Source organism: Tiliqua scincoides, chromosome 6, assembly GCF_035046505.1.
Source record: "Tiliqua scincoides isolate rTilSci1 chromosome 6, rTilSci1.hap2, whole genome shotgun sequence".
Classification (NCBI taxonomy): Eukaryota; Metazoa; Chordata; class Lepidosauria; order Squamata; family Scincidae; genus Tiliqua; species Tiliqua scincoides.
Window position 1 is genome coordinate 1,281,245 of NC_089826.1, and position 21,646 is coordinate 1,302,890.

General features: G+C 50.5%; 1 protein-coding gene across 9 annotated transcripts in view; it reads right to left on the bottom strand.

Moving 5' to 3' along the window:
• Positions 1-17,878: 17,878 nt before the first annotated feature.
• DYSF (dysferlin) overlaps positions 17,879-21,646 on the bottom strand; it is a 130,987-nt gene continuing 127,219 nt past the window's right edge. For all 9 annotated transcript variants that reach the window (XM_066632110.1, XM_066632106.1, XM_066632108.1 and 6 more), the window contains one exon: positions 17,879-18,636. In XM_066632110.1, the coding sequence (XP_066488207.1) occupies positions 18,598-18,636 (39 nt within the window). In that variant the 3' untranslated portion in view covers positions 17,879-18,597. The remainder of the gene's footprint in view (positions 18,637-21,646) is intronic.

Here is a 21,646-nt window from a genome sequence, read left to right on the forward strand (position 1 = left end):
TCAAACATGCCAACAGCCAGAGTCCTCCCTTGGCAGGACACAATTTCATTAAGTTTCAGTCCTGCACAGCCCGGTTGACAACACACTCTGAAACACAAGCCTTGATGTAGCCCAATTTACCTGCATTTTTGAACTAACGATATAGTGTGTGCATCATTGCTGGCCAGGCGGATCCTTGGAAAGCGAGGATGATCATCAGGGCTGGTTGAATCTCTGCTTGCTTTCATCCCGTCGCATTTTGGACGCACCTCTTCTGGCGTCCAATGCGAGGCGTCTGCTTGCCGGCGTCACACACAAACTGCAGAACCCCTTGGAAAGGTTTGGCTTTTCTTGTTCTGGATGAAGGAAAGGTTAGAGCAGCTGTTTATGTGGAAAGGAAAATCTTGGATTAAGGAGCAGGGGAGCACCTGAAATCGTTCAGCTCCTGATGGCGACTTGCCTTCTGCAGGGAGAAACAAAAAACCATTTTCTGGTAGCTCAAAGTACAGATTGCCAGATTGTTTTTCAAAGTCCACAGTGGGGGGGAGACTCCAGACTGGACAAATCAGGGGCGGGGGTTCCTGCTGCATGATGACTTTGAAGGGGTGCAGATGTGCTCACTTGGTGTTCTCCAAGCAGCAACTGTATACACCCAACAGGGTGACATCCTCACATTCCACCCAGCAGCATGAACCTGGAATCTTTCCCCGAACTGCCCCTATCTGCAACCTGCTGCTGCCCGCACAGGTTTCCTGGCTCCGGTGCAGTTGGTAAAGAGCTGCCTGCCTTCGGAGCGGCTCATGCAACAGCAGGTCTGGCCTGACACTGGCGGACAGCAAGATCAGATAGGACTGTGCTGTACACTTAGGGCATAATCCTAACCAGGTCTACTCAGAAGTAAGTCCTATTTTGTTCAATGGGGCTTCCTCTCAGGAAAGTGTGGTTAGGATTGCAGCCTTAGTGACAGAAATGTATGACAACTGTGTTGGGAAAGAGAGATGGCATTTGGGCTAGATCAGCACAACAACAGTGGGTGTGAACGTATGAGTTCCTCCCCACCAGGAAGGGATGCTGTTACCTGCCCACTTCCTTGTTGCTCTGGTTGCTCCTAGGCTTGTGGGCTGCTCTCTCCTGCCTCAGTTCTCCTTCTTTATGAGAATCCTGAGTGGTCAAGACCAGCTGCCAGCCTTGCTCATGTTTCACAGTGTTACGCAAAGTGCTTTGTGTTCAGTCAGCTCTGCTGTGATTGACTTTGTTCTTTTCCACAGCTCTGCTAACACCCTGCACATCCCCCTGCTAAATGTCCACGTCAAACTCCCTCGTCACCTGTTAGTCTGCCCTGTGTGCAGGTTCTGTTCATGAGCACACAGCTATGGGTATGACTTCTGAAAGAGCTGGTCCAGGGTGAAGCTGGAGCAGATTCCTGAGCGGTGCATTTGTCAAAGAGGATGAATTCTGTCCATGGGTACCAGTCATGACAGACACTGTGCTACCTCTGAGTAACTTCAGAAACCAGCTGGGGAGTCCATGGGAGGGGGTCTTCTCAGAGGCAGCTGGTGGGCCACTGTGGGAAAAAGGTTTCCAGACTAGGTGGGCTTTGGTCCAGCTCCAATTAAGACCCTTCTTCTCTTCTTCTGTTCCTTGAGTGTCAGATTGTAGGAGGTGGTGCATTTGGCAATCAAAAAAAGACTTTAAAAGTTCTGCTGCAGAACTGCAGATAGGTGTTAGAAAGGCTCTATATAGGTGTTAGATAGGCACTATATAGGCATTTAGATAAGTGCTAGATAGGTGCTAGATAGGTGTTAGATAGGCGCTATGTAGGTGCTAGATAGGCTATAGATAGGCGCTATAGAGGTACTAGATAGGCACTATATAGGTGCTAGATAGGCGCTATATAGATGCTTGATAGGTGCTAGATAGGCACTAGATAGGTGCTATATAGGCGCTAGATAGGTGCTATATAGGCACTAGATAGGTGTTAGATAGGTGTTAAATAGGCACTTTCAATACAAGCAAATACTACCTGCATCACAGTGATATGTTTTACTTTTGCAGGGTTGCTGGCCTGTGTACTGCACTGGTGTGTAAATGAAAGGATCTGTTGCATGTTATTTCTATGTAGGCAATACATTTTCCATGGCATGCAGAGATGCATTTGTTTTATGCCAATTATTGTCACATTGCTTTACAGCTAAGGAATGCATCGTTCAAAAAAAAAAACACCCCAAATTATTTTCTCTTCATGAAATTTGGGGGACTTACGGTATTTGATGTTTCTCTGTACTTGTCCCTTCATTTTGCCCACCAGTAGAGATACCTGACATCATTGCCCCCCTTGACAAAATAGTTGCCCCCCCACCTCTAGAATCCTGGCTACGGGCCTGCTCCCACTGCAGCAGCACTTTTTGAAGGACTCTGGTGAGGAGGCACTGCCTCACCTGCCTCCCCATCCACTACATGTCCCTGCTCTGGAGAGCTCACAAGCAGCACAGGAAGTCCCCCTCTGTCCTCTGCTCTTGAAGCTGGTCTTCTGTGGCAGACCATCCCTGCATGTGGAGGCTTACATGCCAGATTACTTACATGGATGCCTTTGCCTGATAGCCTGACTTGACTGAATCATTATGCCGGAAGTGGGGTGATGCAGTTGCTGTGATTCATACATTTTTTCATGGCCTCTTTGTCAACCAGGTTGTTCAGGTTTTTGAAGCTTTACAGAAACCTACAACATCTGTTGAACCAGAGAGGATTGTGGGGCAACAAAGGGAAGTGTATGCACAGTGCACAGTGGCTCAGTCTTCTGCTTTTAACTCACCAAAAAAAAGCTGTCGCCTGTCTCAGGCCAAACAGCAGCTCTGCAGGTTGCCCACCACGTGAACCTAGCTGGGACCCCAGAGGACATCAGATATGAACGGAAGCTCAGCTTGGGGTAAAAATGCCTTTTCATAGTGGCTGGAGCAAAGATGAGAACAAACGTTATTTGTTTACCCCCGACCTGCAATATTCCCTTGGGGGCTGGGGGATAAGAATAGGCCCTCAGTCTGGCTGTACTTGTCGTAAGAGGCGACTAAACAGCCACCGGGTAGATGGGACTCCTTAGCCTGGGAAGGCAGCTCACCTGAGAGAAGGAAAACTCTGATCCCAAACCTCCACTGCCTTGTGGCTACATCCAGTTATGGAAAAGGCTTCAGGAGTCAACCTCGAGGCAAAACTCAGAGCCGGAGTCCCTGAGGCAGTTTGCGGCTGAACACAGTCACGTTCTGGCAACTCCTGCGACACCACTGGAACCAATCGTATTGAGCTTTCCATTGGACCATTTCAGCGACGTGGAGAGGGGGGATTTGCTGCATGGGTAACAGCCTATCCTCCATATCTACCTTACCCAGGCTTCGCGCACTGGAGAGGACACTCTGTTCCAGAACCACTATTCAGAGTGCGATACCATAGTCTTCCGAGACTGGAGGATGCCAACTGACCTGCTATAAAGCCTGACACGGAAATAATGAAGACATCCTGCAAATTAGTCGCTTGGAATCACTCAGCTCATAAAATATTATGAGAATGGAGAGGGAAGGGCTGGAGGGGAGAAAAAGTGAGAAAGCTTGAAAAATTCTTGTCCTGAGACAAATGGCTTTTCTGCTTACCTTAATGAGGGTCACCCAAGGGCAGAGAAACAATATAAAAGAGCAGGATGGGGGAGGCAGAGATTGATGGGTGAAAATGGGGCAAAAGTTGGAAGTTGGAGCAAAGTCAGGCCCTCCTGGAAGACATCTGGAGACTAGTCCAAGGTGGAAACTGTCCTAATCACAGCAGAAAATAAAACACATTCTACCAACAGCATCAACCTCTACAGTGATCAGTGTGCATTCCTTTGATGTAGCTAGAAGGGGTGCAAAGCACTAAGTTTTGCAGGGAGCCTCACAGCAGCATGCAAGGGGTCCCTCCCCCTTCCTTTTGGAGCCATTCCAGGTGGGGGGAGCAAAGCAGAGGCATGGCTTTGAAGGAGGGAGGAGCCACATGCAGGCTGCAGTGAGGATCCCTGTGCAACTTAGTGCTTTCACTCCATCTGGCTACACCACTGGCTCATTCAACAATCCAGCGGCTGCATTAAAAATGAAAAACAGGATTTCAAGGGTCGGAAAATCACATTTTGCACAATTATTGTGCTGGTGCAGAACTATAAGGAGAAGTAGAAAGGGGTTTTTTAAGGAGTCAATAGTCACCTCACTCTTGGGCAGCCCAAATTAAATCCTCTGCCAGTAGATCCAAGTGGAAATGCCTGGATGAAGTCATCACCCGCCAGTGCAGTGAGGCCACCAACGCAATTGCTTCACGGCCTTGTGCAGGCCGGGCCACCTTCTGCCAGCGCAAAGTAAGGTGGTGGTGGGGACAGGTCGGTAGCATAGCCGGAGGGGGGTGATGCAGTAAGTATTGCAAATGCCACAACACGCCATGTAACCGTCCCCTCCCACTCGCCGTCGCTGCCTTGATGGCTCAGATGCTAAGTTGGAGGGGCCGGTTAGATGGTGTGTCACAGCACCTGCAATATTTACCGTGCCATTCCTCCTCTGGCTATGCTACTGGGGCAGGCAGTGGGTGGAATGGTGGGAGGGAGGGAGAGGGCAGCCTTGATGGCACAAATGCATGGCCAAATCCTTCCCCTTCTGCTGCCGTCATGTCCCTGGGCCCTGAGCCCCCTGCAGGGAAAGGGAAAGGGTGGACAACAATTCATCCAGTACCAGCCCAGGCCTAGAGGCAGCCACCCCTTGGACTTTGCCCTTTCCCTTGGGAGTGCATTCCCTGGTGGGATGAGCAGGGAAATTGCAAGCAGACCTCCACGGCACTTGAAACGTGCCAGTAAATGCCAGCTGTACCTGGAGGCGGAGGCTGCTCTCAATTACAGACCAGCCCGTCTCCCAGTCTTCTTCGGAAGGCTCCGCCACAGCACTGACATGCGGCCCCCATGACCAACAGCAGCTAATAATGTCACTAATGAACATTTGTCTGGAATGAAGAAATGGAGGAGGGGGAGAAGAGAGGGCCGCAGGAGGCTCAACCCAGCCCCGGCTCCTTCCCCACCCGCTTGCTCATTCTGGTAGTTTCTGCAATGGAAAACATTCACATGGTCATTACTAATCATTGTAAGAAGCGAACAAGCAGAAGTCAATTCAGACGCAATGTCTTGAGAGGGCAAAGGGGATTGGGCAGCACCTTCAGCACCCTTAAAACACAGCATAGATGGAGTCAGGAAGAGCCACTTCCTTGCCTGACAGAGGCTGTGGTACAGCTGGGAGAGCTTGGCCCACGGTTGCCGCTCCACCCACACATTTTTCACCTGAGCAGTTTTCTAATAGATAAGCGTAAAGGGGGTGTGTGTGCCTCTTAAAACTGCTTTTAAATCAACTTGGATCGTTTGTGGAATGCATGACAGAAGCTCGGGGCTGATTCACACTCACTATTCGGACTGCTGGTGTGTATATTTGTACCACCACCGGCTGCAAAGCAGAAATCACGGCGCAAGTGCTCAGACCTTCTGCCACTCAAAGAAGATTCCTATGCTGCTTTCACCCTTTGACTCTCATGCCCACTTTTCATGCAGGTGTGCCTAGAGAGCAAGACCGGAGATTGAGGTCTAGTTTGGCCCTGTGTCATCACTAGCAGCTTCCTTCCCATCCCAGCCACCCTACTGATCTCAGACATTTATCCCCAGCCTGCGCCAAAGTGTTTGAGGGAGGATGATCAGAGCATCAGACAACTGCTTTTCTGGGATCCCAGGTCTTTTTTGCCTGGTACGTACACAGACTGCAGGGAATCAAGAAATACTACTGGTAACACCAGGATGAGGTCTCTTGTCCACCAGGATGAGGTCTCTTGTCACCAGGATGAGGTCTCTTGTCACCAGGATGAGGTCTCTTGTTATCTGGTGTGCTCCCTGGGGCATTTGGTGGGCCGCTGTGAGATACAGGAAGCTGGACTAGATGGGCCTATGGCCTGATCCAGTGGGGCTGTTCTTATGTTCTTATGTTCTTATAACACAACTCTAGTAGTCCCAGATCCAGTTGTCCTGCACTCTCAAGTCCAGCATCCACATTCTCCGGGGGTGGGTGGCTTGCAGTGATGTAAGTAGTGCTGCTAGATCCAAGGTCAGATGGAACATAACAACATAAGAACAGCCCCACTGGATCAGGCCATAGGCCCATCTAGTCCAGCTTCCTGTATCTCACAGCGGCCCACCAAATGCCCCAGGGAGCACACCAGATAACAAGAGACCTCTTCCTGGTGCCCTCCCTTGCATCTGGCATTCTGACATGTTGTTGGCATCCTTCAGTCTCGGAAGACTATGGTGTCACGCTCTGAATGGTGGTTCTGGAACAGAGTGTCCTCTCCAGTGCGCGAAGCCTGGGTAAAGTAGGTATGGAGGATAGGCTGTTACCCATGCAGCAAATCCTCCCTCTCCACGTCGCTGAAATGGTCCAATGGAAAGGCAGAGGCCAATACGGTTGGTTCCAGCGACGTTGCAGGAGTTGCCAGAACGTGACTGTGTTCAGCCATGAACTGCCTCAGGGACTCCGGCTCCGGATTTTGCCTCGAGGTTGACTCCTGAAGCCTTTTCCATAACTGGATGTAGCCGCAAGGCAGTGGAGGTTTGGGATCAGAGTTTTCCTTCTCACAGATGAGCTGCCTTCCCAGGCTGACAAGTCCCATTCAGACATATTCTGACATGTTATTTATGTCATGTTAAGGGTGACATGTTATTCTGACATAACCCATTTCTAAAATCAGGAGGTTGCGCATACACATCATGGCTTGTACCCCGTAATGGATTTTTCCTCCAGAAACTTGTCCAATCCCCTTTGGACCTCCTGAGAGTCCAGCATGTCCAATCATCTGGGACCCCCTAGTTCCCAAAAGTGTCAGACTACTGGAGTTTTATGGTATTTGGGGAACCGACCCACAGCAGAGAGTCCCCTTTGTTGGTGACATCAAGTTTTCCCCTTCCTTCTCCACTGCCTTGAGACTCAGACCAAACGAGGGAGGGGAGGGGAGGGAGGAAGCACAGACCTGGATTAATTCACTGCTAATGGCTTTGCTGCTTGAAGGCGAATGAGGCAGGAAGACAGAACAATACCTTAAAGGTACAGCCAATAAAAAGTTATGAGCCATGCCTAAGAACCTGGAAGTAATATCGCACTCAGCTGTAACCCACCAATCTTGTATAAATCATGCTTTCAAAAAAACCGTGGCGGGCACATGGTTCTCTTTAGGCCTTTGCACTGTCTCACGAGTCTGAGGTATGGAAATCAGGTCAGGGCATCTGCTCTCCAAAGGGCTTTGCTTGTCTTTGCCATATATTACACACTCTGATTATCAAGACACTCCAGTCACTACCCAAAAAATGGAAACTTCCAGGGGTGGAGGGGGAGTGGACATCCTCGGTCTCTTGCTGCACGTCATGGCACATGTGCAAAGCAGCTGCCCTCACTCCTGGGATGGTCCCCATTAGACGCTGGTGGAATCATGGAAATTCCTCCAAGAGAGCACAGGTCTGTGTTCCCAGGGGATCTCCTCCTGAAATAAAAACCTGGCTGCCTGCAAATGGCAGAGACAGCACTGGGCCTGCCACCATGATGATAACGGTGAATTATATCTCAACCTTTTTCTTCTCGCGGCACACTGAGTAGGTGCTAAAATTGTCAAGGCCCATGTCAATTGCGTGTGTCAATTTGTGGACAATTGACACAGAATGCTGCCCAGTGGCCCAACAAATATATGACCTTCCCCTCCGCGCCTGTTGCTGGCACCTGTTGCAACATGAACATCACTTATGCCAACAGAGGACATAGCTTTTTTTTCTCAGGCAGGCTGAATTGCTCACTGACAGATTCAGTTAACTAAGAGGTCAATTAATACTCATCCGATTAATCAACTGGACTGTATTTAATCAGACGGCAGTGATATGGTCTTTTGCCTGCTTCTGTCAAAAATGCTGAGTGTCTTCTGCAGGAGACAAGTGGTCAGCCCTCTAGCAGTGTGTCAGTCTTGTTTGGTGCCCCGCTCTGCCAACAGCTGGGTGATCCAGGGCCAGTTATACAAAAGAGACTGAGGGGAGACCCGGCAAAGGACTCAGGAAGCCCACAGCCTGAAAAGGGGAAATGGTTGGCAACCTTCAGTCTCGAAAGACTATGGTATAAGCCTACAGCACCCGGTATTCCCAGGCAGTCTCCCATCCAAGTACTAACCAGGCCTGACCCTGCTTAGCTTCCAAGATCAGACAAGAGGGGAAATGGAGAGCCAAGGAGGCCCCTGCAAAAGACTCCAGGACCCAGCCAGACCACTGTTCAATGTGTGTCCATCTGTCCCCCCAAGAATCTCAGGAACTGTTTCTGGGAGGACGAGGAGCCTGGAAAACGCAAAACATGAAACTGCTATACCAAGGAGTCTTTGGGGGAAGCCATGACACGGAAACTGGTATAAACCCCATTTAAATGTGAAACATTTTGAAGATCTTTTGGTGCAGTCTGGTGAGGCTGAATTCTCTCTCCATTTGAAGGGAATTTGCCAAGAGAGGACTTGCTCCTCACTGCACTTGCTTCCTGGGTTTTGTATCTTCAGTTTGGTGTTTTGTACCTTTTTGCCTAGCCATGTGTTGGAACAGAGGCTTCCTTTCCTGAACCTCTTTGGATGGGGCAGGCAGTGATTCCAAAATCAATGATCAAGAAGTCCACCAGCTGGGCCCTGGCACAGCCCAAGCACCATAAGAACATAAGAACAGCCCCACTGGATCAGGCCACAGGCCCATCTAGTCCAGCTTCCTGTATCTCACAGCGGCCCACCAAATGCCCCAGGGAGCACACCAGACAACAAGAGACCTCATCCTGGTGCCCTCCCTTGCATCTGACATAGCCCATTCCTAAAATCAGGAGGTGGCACATACACACCATGGCTTGTAACCCGTAATGGATTTTTCCTCCAGAAACTTGTCCAATCCCCTTTTAAAGGCGTCCAGGCTAGACGCCATCACCACATCCTGTGGCAAGGAGTTCCACGGACCGACCACACGCTGAGTAAAGAAATATTTTCTTTTGTCTGTTCTAACTCTCCCAACACTCAATTTGAGTGGATGTCCCCTGGTTCTGGTGTTATGTGAGAGTGTAAAGAACATCTCTCTATCCAATCTGTTCATCCCCTGCATAATTTTGTATGTCTCAATCATGTCCCCCCTCAGGCGTCTCTTTTCTAGGCTGAAGAGGCCCAAACGCCGTAGCCTTTCCTCATAAGGAAGGTGCCCCAGCCCAGTAATCATCTTAGCCACTCCCTTTTGCACCTTTTCCACTATGTCTTTTTTGAGATGTGGCGACCAGAACTGGACACAATACTCCAGGTGTGGCCTTACCATCGATTTGTACAACGGCATTATAATACTAGCCGTTTTGTTCTCAATACCCTTCCTAATGATCCCAAGCATAGAATTGGCCTTCTTCACTGCTGCCGCACATTGGGTCGATACTTTCATCGACCTGTCCACCACCACCCCAAGATCACTCTCCTGATCTGTCACAGACAGCTCAGAACCCATCAGCCTATGTCTAAAGTTTTGATTTTTTTGCCCCAATGTGCATGACTTTACACTTACTGACATTGAAGCACATCTGCCATTTTGCTGCCCATTCTGCCAGTCTGGAGAGATCCTTCTGGAGCTCCTCACAATCACTTCTGGTCTTCGCCACTCGGAAAAGTTTGGTGTCGTCACCACATGAGGGAGGGGCTGGATCAAGTCCCCCTCCCCCAGCAAAGGGCAGATCTGTGTTCCTGTTGGGAGCGCCAGTGCCTCTGGAACTGAAGCGTTCCAGGCAGACTTTCCCCCCACCAACCCCACTCTGTCCCCTGCCTCCTCCATGGCCAGAATATCTGCCCCACGCCTCTTTCCCCTGCGGGACCTGGGCACAGTAGCTCTCCTGCCGCTGTCAGCCTGACAAGGTTAACAAGGCAGGCTTGACCTGGCAGGCTTCAAGGTTTCGTTTTATGTGTGGCCGAGGCTCTTTTATGAAGGAAAGTCTGACTCACTTTTCCCCACTGGGGGGGGATGGGGAGGGGGCTTCTGTTCTTTCTTTCATCCACGGCTCATTACGGGGCTCCCAACAACGCTGAATGGAACTTTCCCTGACGTGTCGGAGCAGCTCGGCCCCATCTTGGACGGCTCTGCAGTACACCAGGCCAAAGCAAATGCTCTGGGCCACCAATGGGCGGGTGATGGTTACTATTCTGTGTGAGCACGTGGGATGGAAACAATTAACAGGTTTTAAACATTCTTTGATTGGGGTTTGGTTCTATAAATAGCACGACACAGAGGGAAGGAAGGAGGGCGAAAGAAAGAAAGAAAGAAGGCCTCCTGCAGCTACTTCGCACTGACACTGGTGGACCAGGCCAGCATTCTGTCCAGCCTCCTGAGACGCTTCTTCATGGCGTAAACAGACTGAGGCTGATTCAGGTAATGGTCACCCAGGGGGGAGGAGAACATCCAGATTACACCCTGCTGCACAGCTGGAAAAAATCTTGACACCCAAGAATTGTAATGGCAAGGTTAAGAGCAAGCTTTACTGGACTTCCCACACCTGCCCAACTGACCATGCAGGGATAGGGCAACCCTCAGGGTCCAACAGGCAGAGACACACTTTTTGTGATGCTGTGAGTGGGCTGTTGAGCCCTGACGCCCCCCCCCTCCAGCCTTTCCATGGCATGTTTGGAGAACTTTCCCACAAGCCTAGGCGTGGTCATTTTCTCAAGGGCAGAGATCTTCCATAGTATTATTGGCAGTGATGCAGCTGGGGTGTGTGTGTCAAAGCACTAAGTTTGGCAGGCGGCCTCACCACGGCATGCAAGTGGCCCCTTCCCTTCAGAGCCATTCCGGGCAGAGGGAGCAAAACAGAGGCATACAAAACTTAGTGCTTTGCACCCCCTCTAGCTACACCACTGATCATTGTATGAGCTATTTGCATGTTTGGATCCCAGTGAAACAGCAGACTGCCTGGTTTCCTCTAGCACACAGTGCCCGCCCTTGTGCATTATTCACCATTATGAACTTGGCATGCTTGGGGAAGGTCTTGCAAGACAAAGGTTTTTCTTTCTTTCTTGGCTGGAAATAAATTGCTTTATTCTGGACAATTACCTGCAATTGTGACGAACGTGATTTTTCTCTCAGAGACGAAAACTACGGGTTTTTATTGCTTCCCTAAACTGGGCCTCAACACCACTCTTCCAGATACCTGGCGTGGTCACAACTGAGGCCCACTGAGTGGCATCGTGGAAGTGTATTCTCGCTTTTAATTCTTTTGCTGTCCTGCTTCACATGATGAGAAAGGGTGAGCTGTGGCAAGCAGATTGGCAAAGCCACAGCATAGAGCATGTGTCTCTGGACAGCGCATACCTCCTCTTAGAAAACCACAGGTGCCCAGCTACCTTCAACTTGTGACCACTTCAGCTGCTCCTGGAAAATAAACCGGTTTTACGTGTGCACAGCACATCCAAAGAGGTTTTGGTCCTTCCAAGCCCCAAACCTGCCAGAAAAAAAGATCAGCCAAGTATTTTTTTTCCGTCAAGTGTACAAGGCATCAGGGGAGATGACCAAAGGTTGTGATGAAAGTGACGTGCTTTAGGATGACGATAAATGGCATTGTGGATTAAAGGGGAAGCAAAGACATTTTCAGGTAAGACTGAAGAGCTCCTCTTGAGATGAAATGAAAACTTCTGAGTGTGTTAATGAAGAATATAATCATGTGAAAATCATTCAGCAATTTCTCACATGCCAGTCCCCAAAGTTAGCTGCTGGTGTTTGGCACCAAAATCAACATTTCTGCTCCTATAAATGGAATAACTTATTTCCCCTTTTCAGGCTCCCCTCCCTGAGTCTCCCCTTCCCCCCCTCATTTGCGGTTTGTTGTCAGTTTGGTTCCAGACCTCATAAAATAAATGCCTTCTCTGGAGAAATGGCAAATTACAACCTACAAATTAGCAAAGCCCCACTGCACTCAGCTTGCTCTCTCTTCATAATTGGGGGGGGGGGGGAGAGAACCTCTTCTTAGAACATGTGCGAAACAACTTAATCCCTCTTCCCCTCCATTTCCAGCCATGTTGCTGGGCCTTTGGTTGGGTTTCTGCTTTTATTTCATGGAAATATCATAATCTCGTATTTATGAAGCATACGAGGGGGGATAAAACACAAAGCCAAAGCAATGAATTTGGAAAGGACTCTCCAAACGGGCCTCTCCATGGACTTCTGGCCTGCTGCTGCTACCATCTCTGAGCAGGGAGGTTTTGCCATATTGTAAATCTACAAGACTTCACCCTTCAGTTGCCAAACCGACAAAAATGATACTGAACAACATAGTCACACTGTGTGATGTCAGATAACCACAAGGAACTACCCATCACCCCCAGTGTCCATCCTTGCTCCACCTTGGGCACTACATTTGTAGCCAAAAGTATACCACCTTTGTTAGTACCAGAGCAAACTAACCCAGATAACTATTAATTCATCTATTAATTCCCTGCTAATTGGGTAAGAGGCACTTTTTCAAGTGGGTGCTCCTTTTTTTAGCAGGGGAGAGTAACTGGCCCACCTCACCCCAGCAGTGTCTGTTCTAGTGGCTGTCTGCTAGTATTCCTTGGCATCTTTTTAGATTGTGAGCCCTTTTGGGACAGAGAGCCATTTAGTTATTTGATTTTTCTCTGTAAACCGCTTTGTGAACTTTTAGTTGAAAAGCGGTATATAAATACCGTTGATTGATTGATTGATCTACATGTATGAACATCCAGCCACGGCACTGTCCAGGCGTACATCATCGGTCTCAATGCAGAAGGCAGAGTAGGCTTGGGAGGTGCAGGCCCAGAGATGGTTCCTCTACCTTTCAGGATGCCACAGAAGCAGAAATTCACCAGGTCCAGTTTTGGCGTGGGGGTTGCTGCATCGATGGGAGAAATTCTGCTGAAATTTTGTTTTCTGCACAGTCCTTAAAGGTACAGGAGACATCTCAGCCTCTATAGCGGATGTACACACTCTGCAAGATGCATTCTCTGCTTCTGGAGACCTCAACACTTCCTCCCCCCATTCCAGTGCAGACCTTGATTTACTCCTTCCATGTCCAACGCTGCACCCACAGCACTGCACAGGGGAGTTCACTCGCATGGGCCAATGAGCATGCAAAAGCCACAGGAGGAGTCCGGCCTGCCCCGCCACCCCCAAACACAGGCATTCGCTTTATTCTTTTAAAAACACTGGGCTGTGTGAAAACATGGCTTATCCTGAGCAGCACAAAAAGGACTCAGGAGCCGGATGAGGAACGAGGGAGGAATGTTGCTGCACCCCCCCCCATTAGATGCGCCAGGCCTCTGAGAAGTGGGGAGAAAGGGACTGTGCCAGGAGGTCCCTCCAGGATCTAATGGCCTCTCCAGGAGAGGCAGGAGTCTGGGGGAGGGCAGAGGAAGGCGCCCTGGCACAGGCCAGGAGGCAGCATCTTTGAAGAGCCCAGCTGTCCAGCTTGCCTGCGAAGCAAGGGAAAGGGGCCAATGTCAGCTTCAGGCTGTCCAGCTGTTGGGCAGAGGGGTGAGGAGGCCATTCCGCGGCAGCCCTGGCTCTGGGACCACCGTGTCCCCCTTGCGTCAGAGGGTCAGAAGTTCCTCGTGGGACCCCCATCTAGATGCTAATTTTGGCACAAAAAGCCTGCTGTGCCCAAATGCTCCACAGAAGCTCCACAGAGGACGTTTCCGCTCTGTCGTCGGCTAATGACGGAGGGAAGCCAACCGCAGGCCCGTTAACTGGTGCTAAAGCAACAAACACGCCAGAAGCAGGAGGAGGGGAGAGAGGCCTTGGGTGGCACATGCAGCCTCCCCCACCCCTCGCCCTGCGGCCAAACCACACTGCCGAAATGTGCCCAGCCTGGGCCTGGATGACCAGCCCGGGATTGCTTTCCCTTCTCAGTCTAAACGCTATCTCGGCCTCTTCTTTTTCTCTGCAACCCACCCGGTCCAAGGAGTCTGCTACTGGGGGTTATGAGAGTTCAGCAAGCTTGCGGTGTGGCAGCCCGCCAGCGCCTAATCCCCGCGGCCCTCCGGCTCGCCAGGCCAAGCCGACACCAGCGCGAAACACAAAGGTATGTTGTTAAGGCCTCCCCTCAGGGCAGCACGCACACTTCATAATTCCACCCTTCAATTATACATGACACAGACTTAAAGACCAAGGAAATAATATAAAAACAAGCATCACAAACCTTTTTAAGCAGTGGAACATTCTGTAATTAACTTTTATGTGCACACAAGAACACTGCAGGCCTGGCGCTCGTGCTCTCGCTCACACACTCCGACAGGGACAGAAATTGAACCAGGGCATCTGAGGCAGGTTCTCCCCACCCAGAACCGCTGCTAGCAACACTCAAACTCAGATTCTCCTAACTCAGCCTTCCTGGTTGACTTCTCCCATGAGACCAACTCCCATGGGACCTGTTTGTCCAAGTCAACAGCAAAGGCACATTGTTGCAGGCAAGAGGTGGGACATAAATACAACAACAAATTGTTGTCAGCGCACCAAAAGACGTTGAACATCCTGAACGTCCTAGGTGTAAATGAAATCACTACACACCAAGTACAGAAAGCTGTCTTACTTGGAAGAGCACACGTTTTACAGAACAGTGTGTGAATATCCCAGGTCCTTGGGGAGGCCCCTATATTCAACAGGCCAAACCCTCTCCAGGTCATCGCACATCAACGGTGACGAAAAAGCCCCAGCATGAAATTCCTGAACTAGAATTTATCAGGAGTTGTTTTTGTCAAAGCTTCATCTGGCCTAGAGGAAAACATTTAAGTATCCTGTGATGTCATATGCTGTGATGTCATATGTGGGGATCCTGCAGAAAGCATTATGAACCAAGCCGAGTTTGGCTGGAACTGTGCTGATGGGAAGTGTACGTGGAGCCCTGGCACTTTGGGGGACATTCTCGCATGAACTGTCCAGCAGAGGAGGGGCCACCCTCTGAGCGACTCCCACACAGAATGTAGCCGTGCTCTAGTGCAGCAGTGATTGTCAACCATTGTGCCATGCCACACTGGTATACTACGAAAGGTCCACAGGTGTGCCACTGGCTGAATTTTGGAGCACAGCAGTGGAAAAACTCTTCTGGGTTCAGCAGCTCTGTTTCTAGGGCAACCGCTCTGTTTCTAGGGCAACTGTCTCCAACAGTGGCTCTGCAAGTGCAGGGAGGAGTATGGGTTCAAAGGTCAATTTTCCCAATGACAGGGAGAAAAGGGGGGATTTTTTGGTGGAACCCAAATCAAAGGAAATGGCACCACTTTGGAAGAGAATTGAAACCTTGTTAGAAAGAGGATGCTAGACGAGTTGGCCCTTCCATCCGACCTGGCACTCTTCAGATATTCGGGGCACATTGATGTCCCCCTGGTTCTCAACCCTCAGTGTCTCTCACTGAAACATTGGAACAGGCCTGTCTGCCTGAGGGCCTAGGGAGCCAGTACAGAGACAATGGACCTAGAGCAGGCAAGAAGAGATGGCTGCAGGCTCACCCAGCACAAAGGAGAAGATGAGGGCAGCGTGCAAGAAATGACTCCATCTGCTTCCCTTGTAAGTGGAATCAGATGCTTTTACTCTCCACATGTTTGTGGGGGGAAGGATGGGAGAGCTGTAATTACCACCCCGCCCCCCCCTCTGGAAAATAAAACACCACCAGTATGCAAGAGGTTTAATAGCATTTCATTGGTAACCCCTGTCAATTACTATATTGCTTCGAAGGCATACACAGGTGATATGGAAAACTCCCAGCCACCCCCGTTTCAAAGAATCTGAGCTCCACCATGGCTCAAAAGCAGCTTTATACCCGACTTCTGGTTTGTCTCAGTTGCAGCAAAGATCCGTTCCACTGAAGATCCCCTTAATATTGCAAAAATGCAATCCTAACTTTGGCTTGTTCTCTCAGGTGGGGTGAAACCTGCTCTGCCTGTCAGCAACTCAGCACCCTGCTTGGGGTGCAGAATTAAGGCAGCCCCACACCACCTTTCTGCAAGGCAAGATGTGGGTGCCTGCAGGAACCAGGGAGAGCATGGGTCTGATTCCAGGCAAAAGAGCTCAGCTGGTTGCTCAGGGGTGCTAAGGCAGGCAGACCACGGGGAAGGCATGTGACGTGGAAATCCTGCCAAATGAGGAAATGGCTCATCACTGGAGCCATTGTTCACACATTGAACAAAATCACAGTGCAATCCTTCCATGCACCTCTGCTCAGAAGTAAGCCCCACTGAGTTAAAAGGGACTTACTCGCAAGAAACTGCGTATAGTCAATTGATCATACAAGTCCATGTAGTCAATAGATACATTGAATAAACCCACAGGCATCTGCATACAACTGAAAACCATTGCAGGAAGAGGGTCTTCTTTCTTTGCGTTCAGATTACTCACACCACAGCAGGCACCATCACGGAAAAAGGAACTGTCCTGCCCTCCATCTGAGCGAGGGGGAAGTTGCCATTGCCACGGCTTGGTCGGGAGACTTAAAATGAGTTTTAACAGCTCGGTCCTAACTAGCTTTCTGGTGTGAAAGGTCCTTTACAGCAGTAGGGCATTCAGCACAGCTGGGTCACCACCACAAGTGATGTGAGGCTGCAGCCTTGTGCCACCAGCACACCCCAACTGCCAGTGCCGGCAAGTCAGCGTGGGGAGGCAGGGTGGGTGGCACAGGGTAGGGAGGAGGAACGGGGCAAGGAGCACAGCGGGAGGGTGGCGGATCAAGATCAGGAAAGGGGCAGCAGCAGCAGCGGCGCCACTGATATCCTGCCCCCCCTCCATCTGCCTTCCCAGGTCCACTCAGACTTCTGCCAGCAAATTTACTGGCACAGATTTGAGTAGACCCTGCAGGGTAGCAAGGACTTACTCCCAGACAAGGGAACAAATGTTCCTTACCCAGAGAAGTCCTCCAGGACTCCCCGCAGGATGCAGCAACTGCTCAGTGGAAGTGAATTAGGTAGGACTGACCTGCCCATCCTTGATAAATGTCATGCACCTTTAAGTTTCTCAACTGGTTAATTCAACTGATTGACTAAGGACCCAATCCCATTCAACTTTTCAGCATTGATGCAACTGCGCCAACAGGGTGTGCGCTATATCCTGTAGTGGGGGGGCAATCATGGAGGCCTCCTCAAAGCAAGAGAACATTTGTTCCCTTAATTTAGGGCTCCATTACAGCTGCATCAGTGCTGGAAAGCTGGATAGGATTGACCTCTAACAGTGCAATCCTAAGCAAACCTACTCCAAAGTAAGTCCCACTGTGCTCAGCAGAACATATTCCACAGTTGGCATGCTTGCAATTGCACTGAAAGTGCTGCAACCCAAGTTATTACAGAGCTGCAGAAGCTGCCCGTTGTCAGAGATGTCAGTAGTTTACTTTCCCTCTTGGTTCATTTGTGCCCCACAGACTTAAGCAACAACAGGCTGGTCACTTTTTCTCATTAAAATGTCCTGCACTGTATTATCCGTCATTTACAAGAGACCAAGGGTTTTGTCTGGCATCACAGTCCAAGAAGGGCAGAGCTGGACTCACAGGGCCTCCAGAGACCTCTCCCAGGGGCCAGGTGTGGGAGTCAGAGGAAAGCACCTGGCACTGCAACTGCAGAGGCTGGACATCCAACATCTCATGTGACTGGCCCTGGGAGAGCAGGCTCTTTACGGGTGGTACAGCGAGAAGCTGGCAAGTTGCGAGACTCCTGTGAACAGGAGGGTGCCAGAGGAGTAGGAATGGTGCAGGAGGGCTGAGAAGACAGGAACTCCCTCCACCATCCACACTGAGGCACTGGGGGAGGTGGGAAGCACCAGCAAGGTGTGTAACCCTCCAAGGTTCCTGGCTGTGTGGGAGGCCTGCCTGTGTGCTGAAGGCAGGCATGTCCACCACTCCATCTGAGATTTCACCACTAAAGAGATCCAGGGGAGGGAGTTCAGCCCAGCAGAGGAGAAACTCCTTTTGCAACTCCCACCAGCGTTCCAGCAAGGGAGCCCCATGGCAAGGACAGGAAGCACAGCGGGACCCGGCAACCAGGGAGAGTGGAGCAGACAAACTTGGAGGGCAGGGGGGATTCTGGGGATCTGATTCCAGAAGAGCCCCCATCCCTCCTATCCAGTGCATTTCGTTCAGCAGAGTCTCCGTGTGCTGAGCAAGGATGCGCCCTTGCCGACGCCTAAAGCACGAGTGGTGTGCAGGCCCCAGGCCTCCTTCCCCAGCTCACTTCCTCTGAGCCAACCAACTGGTGGTTGTGACACTCCAGGGCCTGAGCATCAAGGGAAGGGCCTCTGCTGCTCTGAGTCTACCCAGAAACAAAGCCCTGGAAGGAAAAGTCCAGCTTTGGTACAGTAGAGACACCTGAGTGAGTAGCACTTGCAGGGTGGGGGGAGGAGTCTTGATAGCAGGGCGTTATTTTTGAGAGGAAGGGGCTTCGGCATGAGGCACAGCTGCCCCTTCCCTCTTCGCACTTGTGTGACAAGGGGAGAAAGGCACTCCGCAGCAGTTTGGTCAGCTGGGCAGGCAGGCAGGCACGCTGGTCTCTCTGGCCGAGGCCTCCCCCTTGGCTGGCAGCAGTTCAGCTGAAGGGCTTCACCAGCTTCATGGCTGCATAGTTCTGCAAGAGAAGAGAATGAGATGAGGACAGCCATGTGAGGAAAGGCCTGTTGTCAGCCCCCCCGGCTCTTTGCACATTATGCGCAGATACCCTTACTGCAAGCAGTATCTCATTTGGAGTCGTATGATCCTGTGCTCTGCCACGGGTTTGTTCCTAAGTGCAAGGGGGCCTCAGGCAGGCTGTAAGTCGGAGGAAGAGAGGCTGCTTCAACCTTGCCCCTCTGGTTCTTTCCCAGCTCAAAATCACCTTTCCCCAAGTACCGAGCAGCCCATCCTTTCGTGGTGCAGGTTGCATCAGTGGCAGTTTGAGGGGCGATGTGGCCAGCACATTTGGGGTACTCCTCACCCCTACCGCTTCCTTTCAGCCTGCTGCAGATGCAGCCCCCGTTCATTCACCTTGCTGCCACTGAAAGCAAGCAGAAAATGGCTCACCCACTTCCTTATCTTGTTCCAGGCACCGTTTCTTCAAACACGGAACTGCAGGGCTTCTGGTTTGTTTCTCAGGGAACGTGCAAACAAAATCAAACCAGAAGTCCTACACTCCTGCAGTTGAAGAAACCGCACAAGGAGCACAGGAAGTGGCAGCTTGTGTAGTTTGTTTTTTTGTAATGGTGCAGAGGTAGCAAACCCTGGGGAGCACCCTGGCTGACACCACCGACGCATGACATGAAAGACCCAGGATCGCTTTTAAAGTAACGACTGATTATTCTGAAAGTGGTGACTAAGCTGCAGCCATGCTTTAACATTTCAGGAGGCCACTGCATTGTTTCAATTGGACAGCAGGAAATGTGCTACCTGGGCAGGAGCCAGACCATGGAAGCCAATACAAAAGAGAGCAAACTCATTGCCTGCACTGAGCAGGGGGGTGGACTAGATGACCTCCCCTTACCCCTTCCAACTCTGACATTCTATGAGGATCCTGAGCTACCTCTTGGCCTCAGATGATGCTCTGGGACTGGGTATGAAGGTTACTGGAAGGAGAGCTCCAACAGAAGGCCCTGCAGACTGAGGTGGCAATTCTTTGGGGAGAGCAATCCTTCCCAGGAGGTCATTTTCTGTGGTTTATTTTATTATTTATTTGTTCTCATTTCTGAAGTGCCCTTCCTCCAAGAAGTTCAGGGTGTTGCACACAGAATCCCCCCCCCACTTTTGTCCTCAAAACAACCCCATGAGGTAGGTGAGGCTGAGACAGTGTCTCCCAGGAAGCTTCATGGTTGGCAGGAGGGAGGGGGAAGAAGGGGCTCACAGTCCTTGCACCTATCCTTCAAAATAGCCATGAGGGCGATAGGGAAGTTGACAAGGATCTTAAAGAAGAAACCGTGGTGGAAATATATCATAGCAGAGAAAATTAACATTCCTGGCCCGGCCACAGAACCTGTTATTTTCAATAACAGTTTTTCTTCATCTATTCCAGATGTGACCAAAAAAGAAAAACGTTGTCCATGCAGGCATTGCGAGAGCCAGTGGAAAAGGGTCCCCCGTCTCCATGATCTGCACATTTCTCTCTGGTGAGGAACCACCTCTGCTAAGAACTGCCCGGCCTAGAGGGAGGTTCTCCTGTACAAGCCCTGCTGAAATGAATGCAAACTGCATAAGAGCACAGGACTCTCTGCGATGACAGGCTGGAACGTGCAGGAACTTGGTGGCCACCCAAAATCGCACTTTTCCGTGAAGCCCTCCTTAACACCACCCATGCCTTGGTCCCCACGAAATAAGTATAGAAATGAGCAACTAAGAACATAAGAACAGCCCCACTGGATCAGGCCATAGGCCCATCTAGTCCAGCTTCCTGTATCTCACAGTGGCCCACCAAATGCCCCAGGGAGCACACCTGATAACCTCATCCTGGTGCCCTCCCTTGCATCTGGCATTCTGACATAACCCATTTCTAAAATCAGGAGGTTGCGCATACACATCATGGCTTGTACCCCGTAATGGATTTTTCCACCAGAAACTTGTCCAATCCCCTTTTAAAGGCGTCCAGGCCAGTCGCCATCACCACTTCCTGTGGCAAGGAGTTTCACAGACCAACCACACGCTGAGTAAAGAAATATTTTCTTTGGTCTGTCCTAACCCGCCCAACACTCAATTTTAGTGGATGTCCCCTGGTTCTGGTGTTATGTGAGAGTGTAAAGAGCATTTCCCTATCCACTCTGTCCATGCCCTGCATGATTTTGTATGTCTCAATCATGTCCCCCCTCAGGCGCCTCTTTTCTAGGCTGAAGAGCCCAAACTCCGTAGCCTTTCCTCATAAGGAAGGTGCCCCAGCCCCGTAATCATCTTAGTCGCTCTCTTTTGCACCTTTTCCATTTCCACTGCTGCTCTCTGCCTCCATCCTCTCCTCCCCCATTGGCTTGCCTGTGTCAACTCCAATCTGGATTGCAATCCCCTTGGGGCAGGGACTGTCACTGCAGTGTAAAGAGTCATGTGCATCAATGGCACGATATTAGGAACTATGAAATAACTCGTGAGGGAGGTGATGATCTACAGCTGGCTGGCTTCCTGTGCTCACCATGGGAGTGCCCATGGGGACGTGTGCCCAGCTGCCATGGGTGACCCAAGGGATGCGTTTCCACACAAGAAGCTCTGCCATTTATGCTGAATGCTTGGAAAGCCCCATTAGCAAGAGGGCAGAATCACAAGATCTTCCATCTTCTTCTCTCCCGTATTAACTATAACCACACATGACACACATCACGGGGGGGGAGGCAGTTTAAACGCCTGCAAATGTAAAAGCACTCCTACACCTCCTTTTAAACCCAAGAATTGAGAAAGATGAACTGGATGATGGCGGTCTAGCATCAAGCTGTGATTCTGACATCACTTCCTGCTGTTTGGAACGCAGGAGGGGGGCACAGAAGATAGGCAAGGCCAGAACAGGTCCTCTCTGTGCATTTTGCACCACTGGTGCTGTGCAATGTGAATGCAAAACCCACCCCAGGCAGCGGACGCATTCACAGCGCAAATGCCTGTCCTCCATTTTTGCTTTTGCACTGGTTCTGCTCAGACAC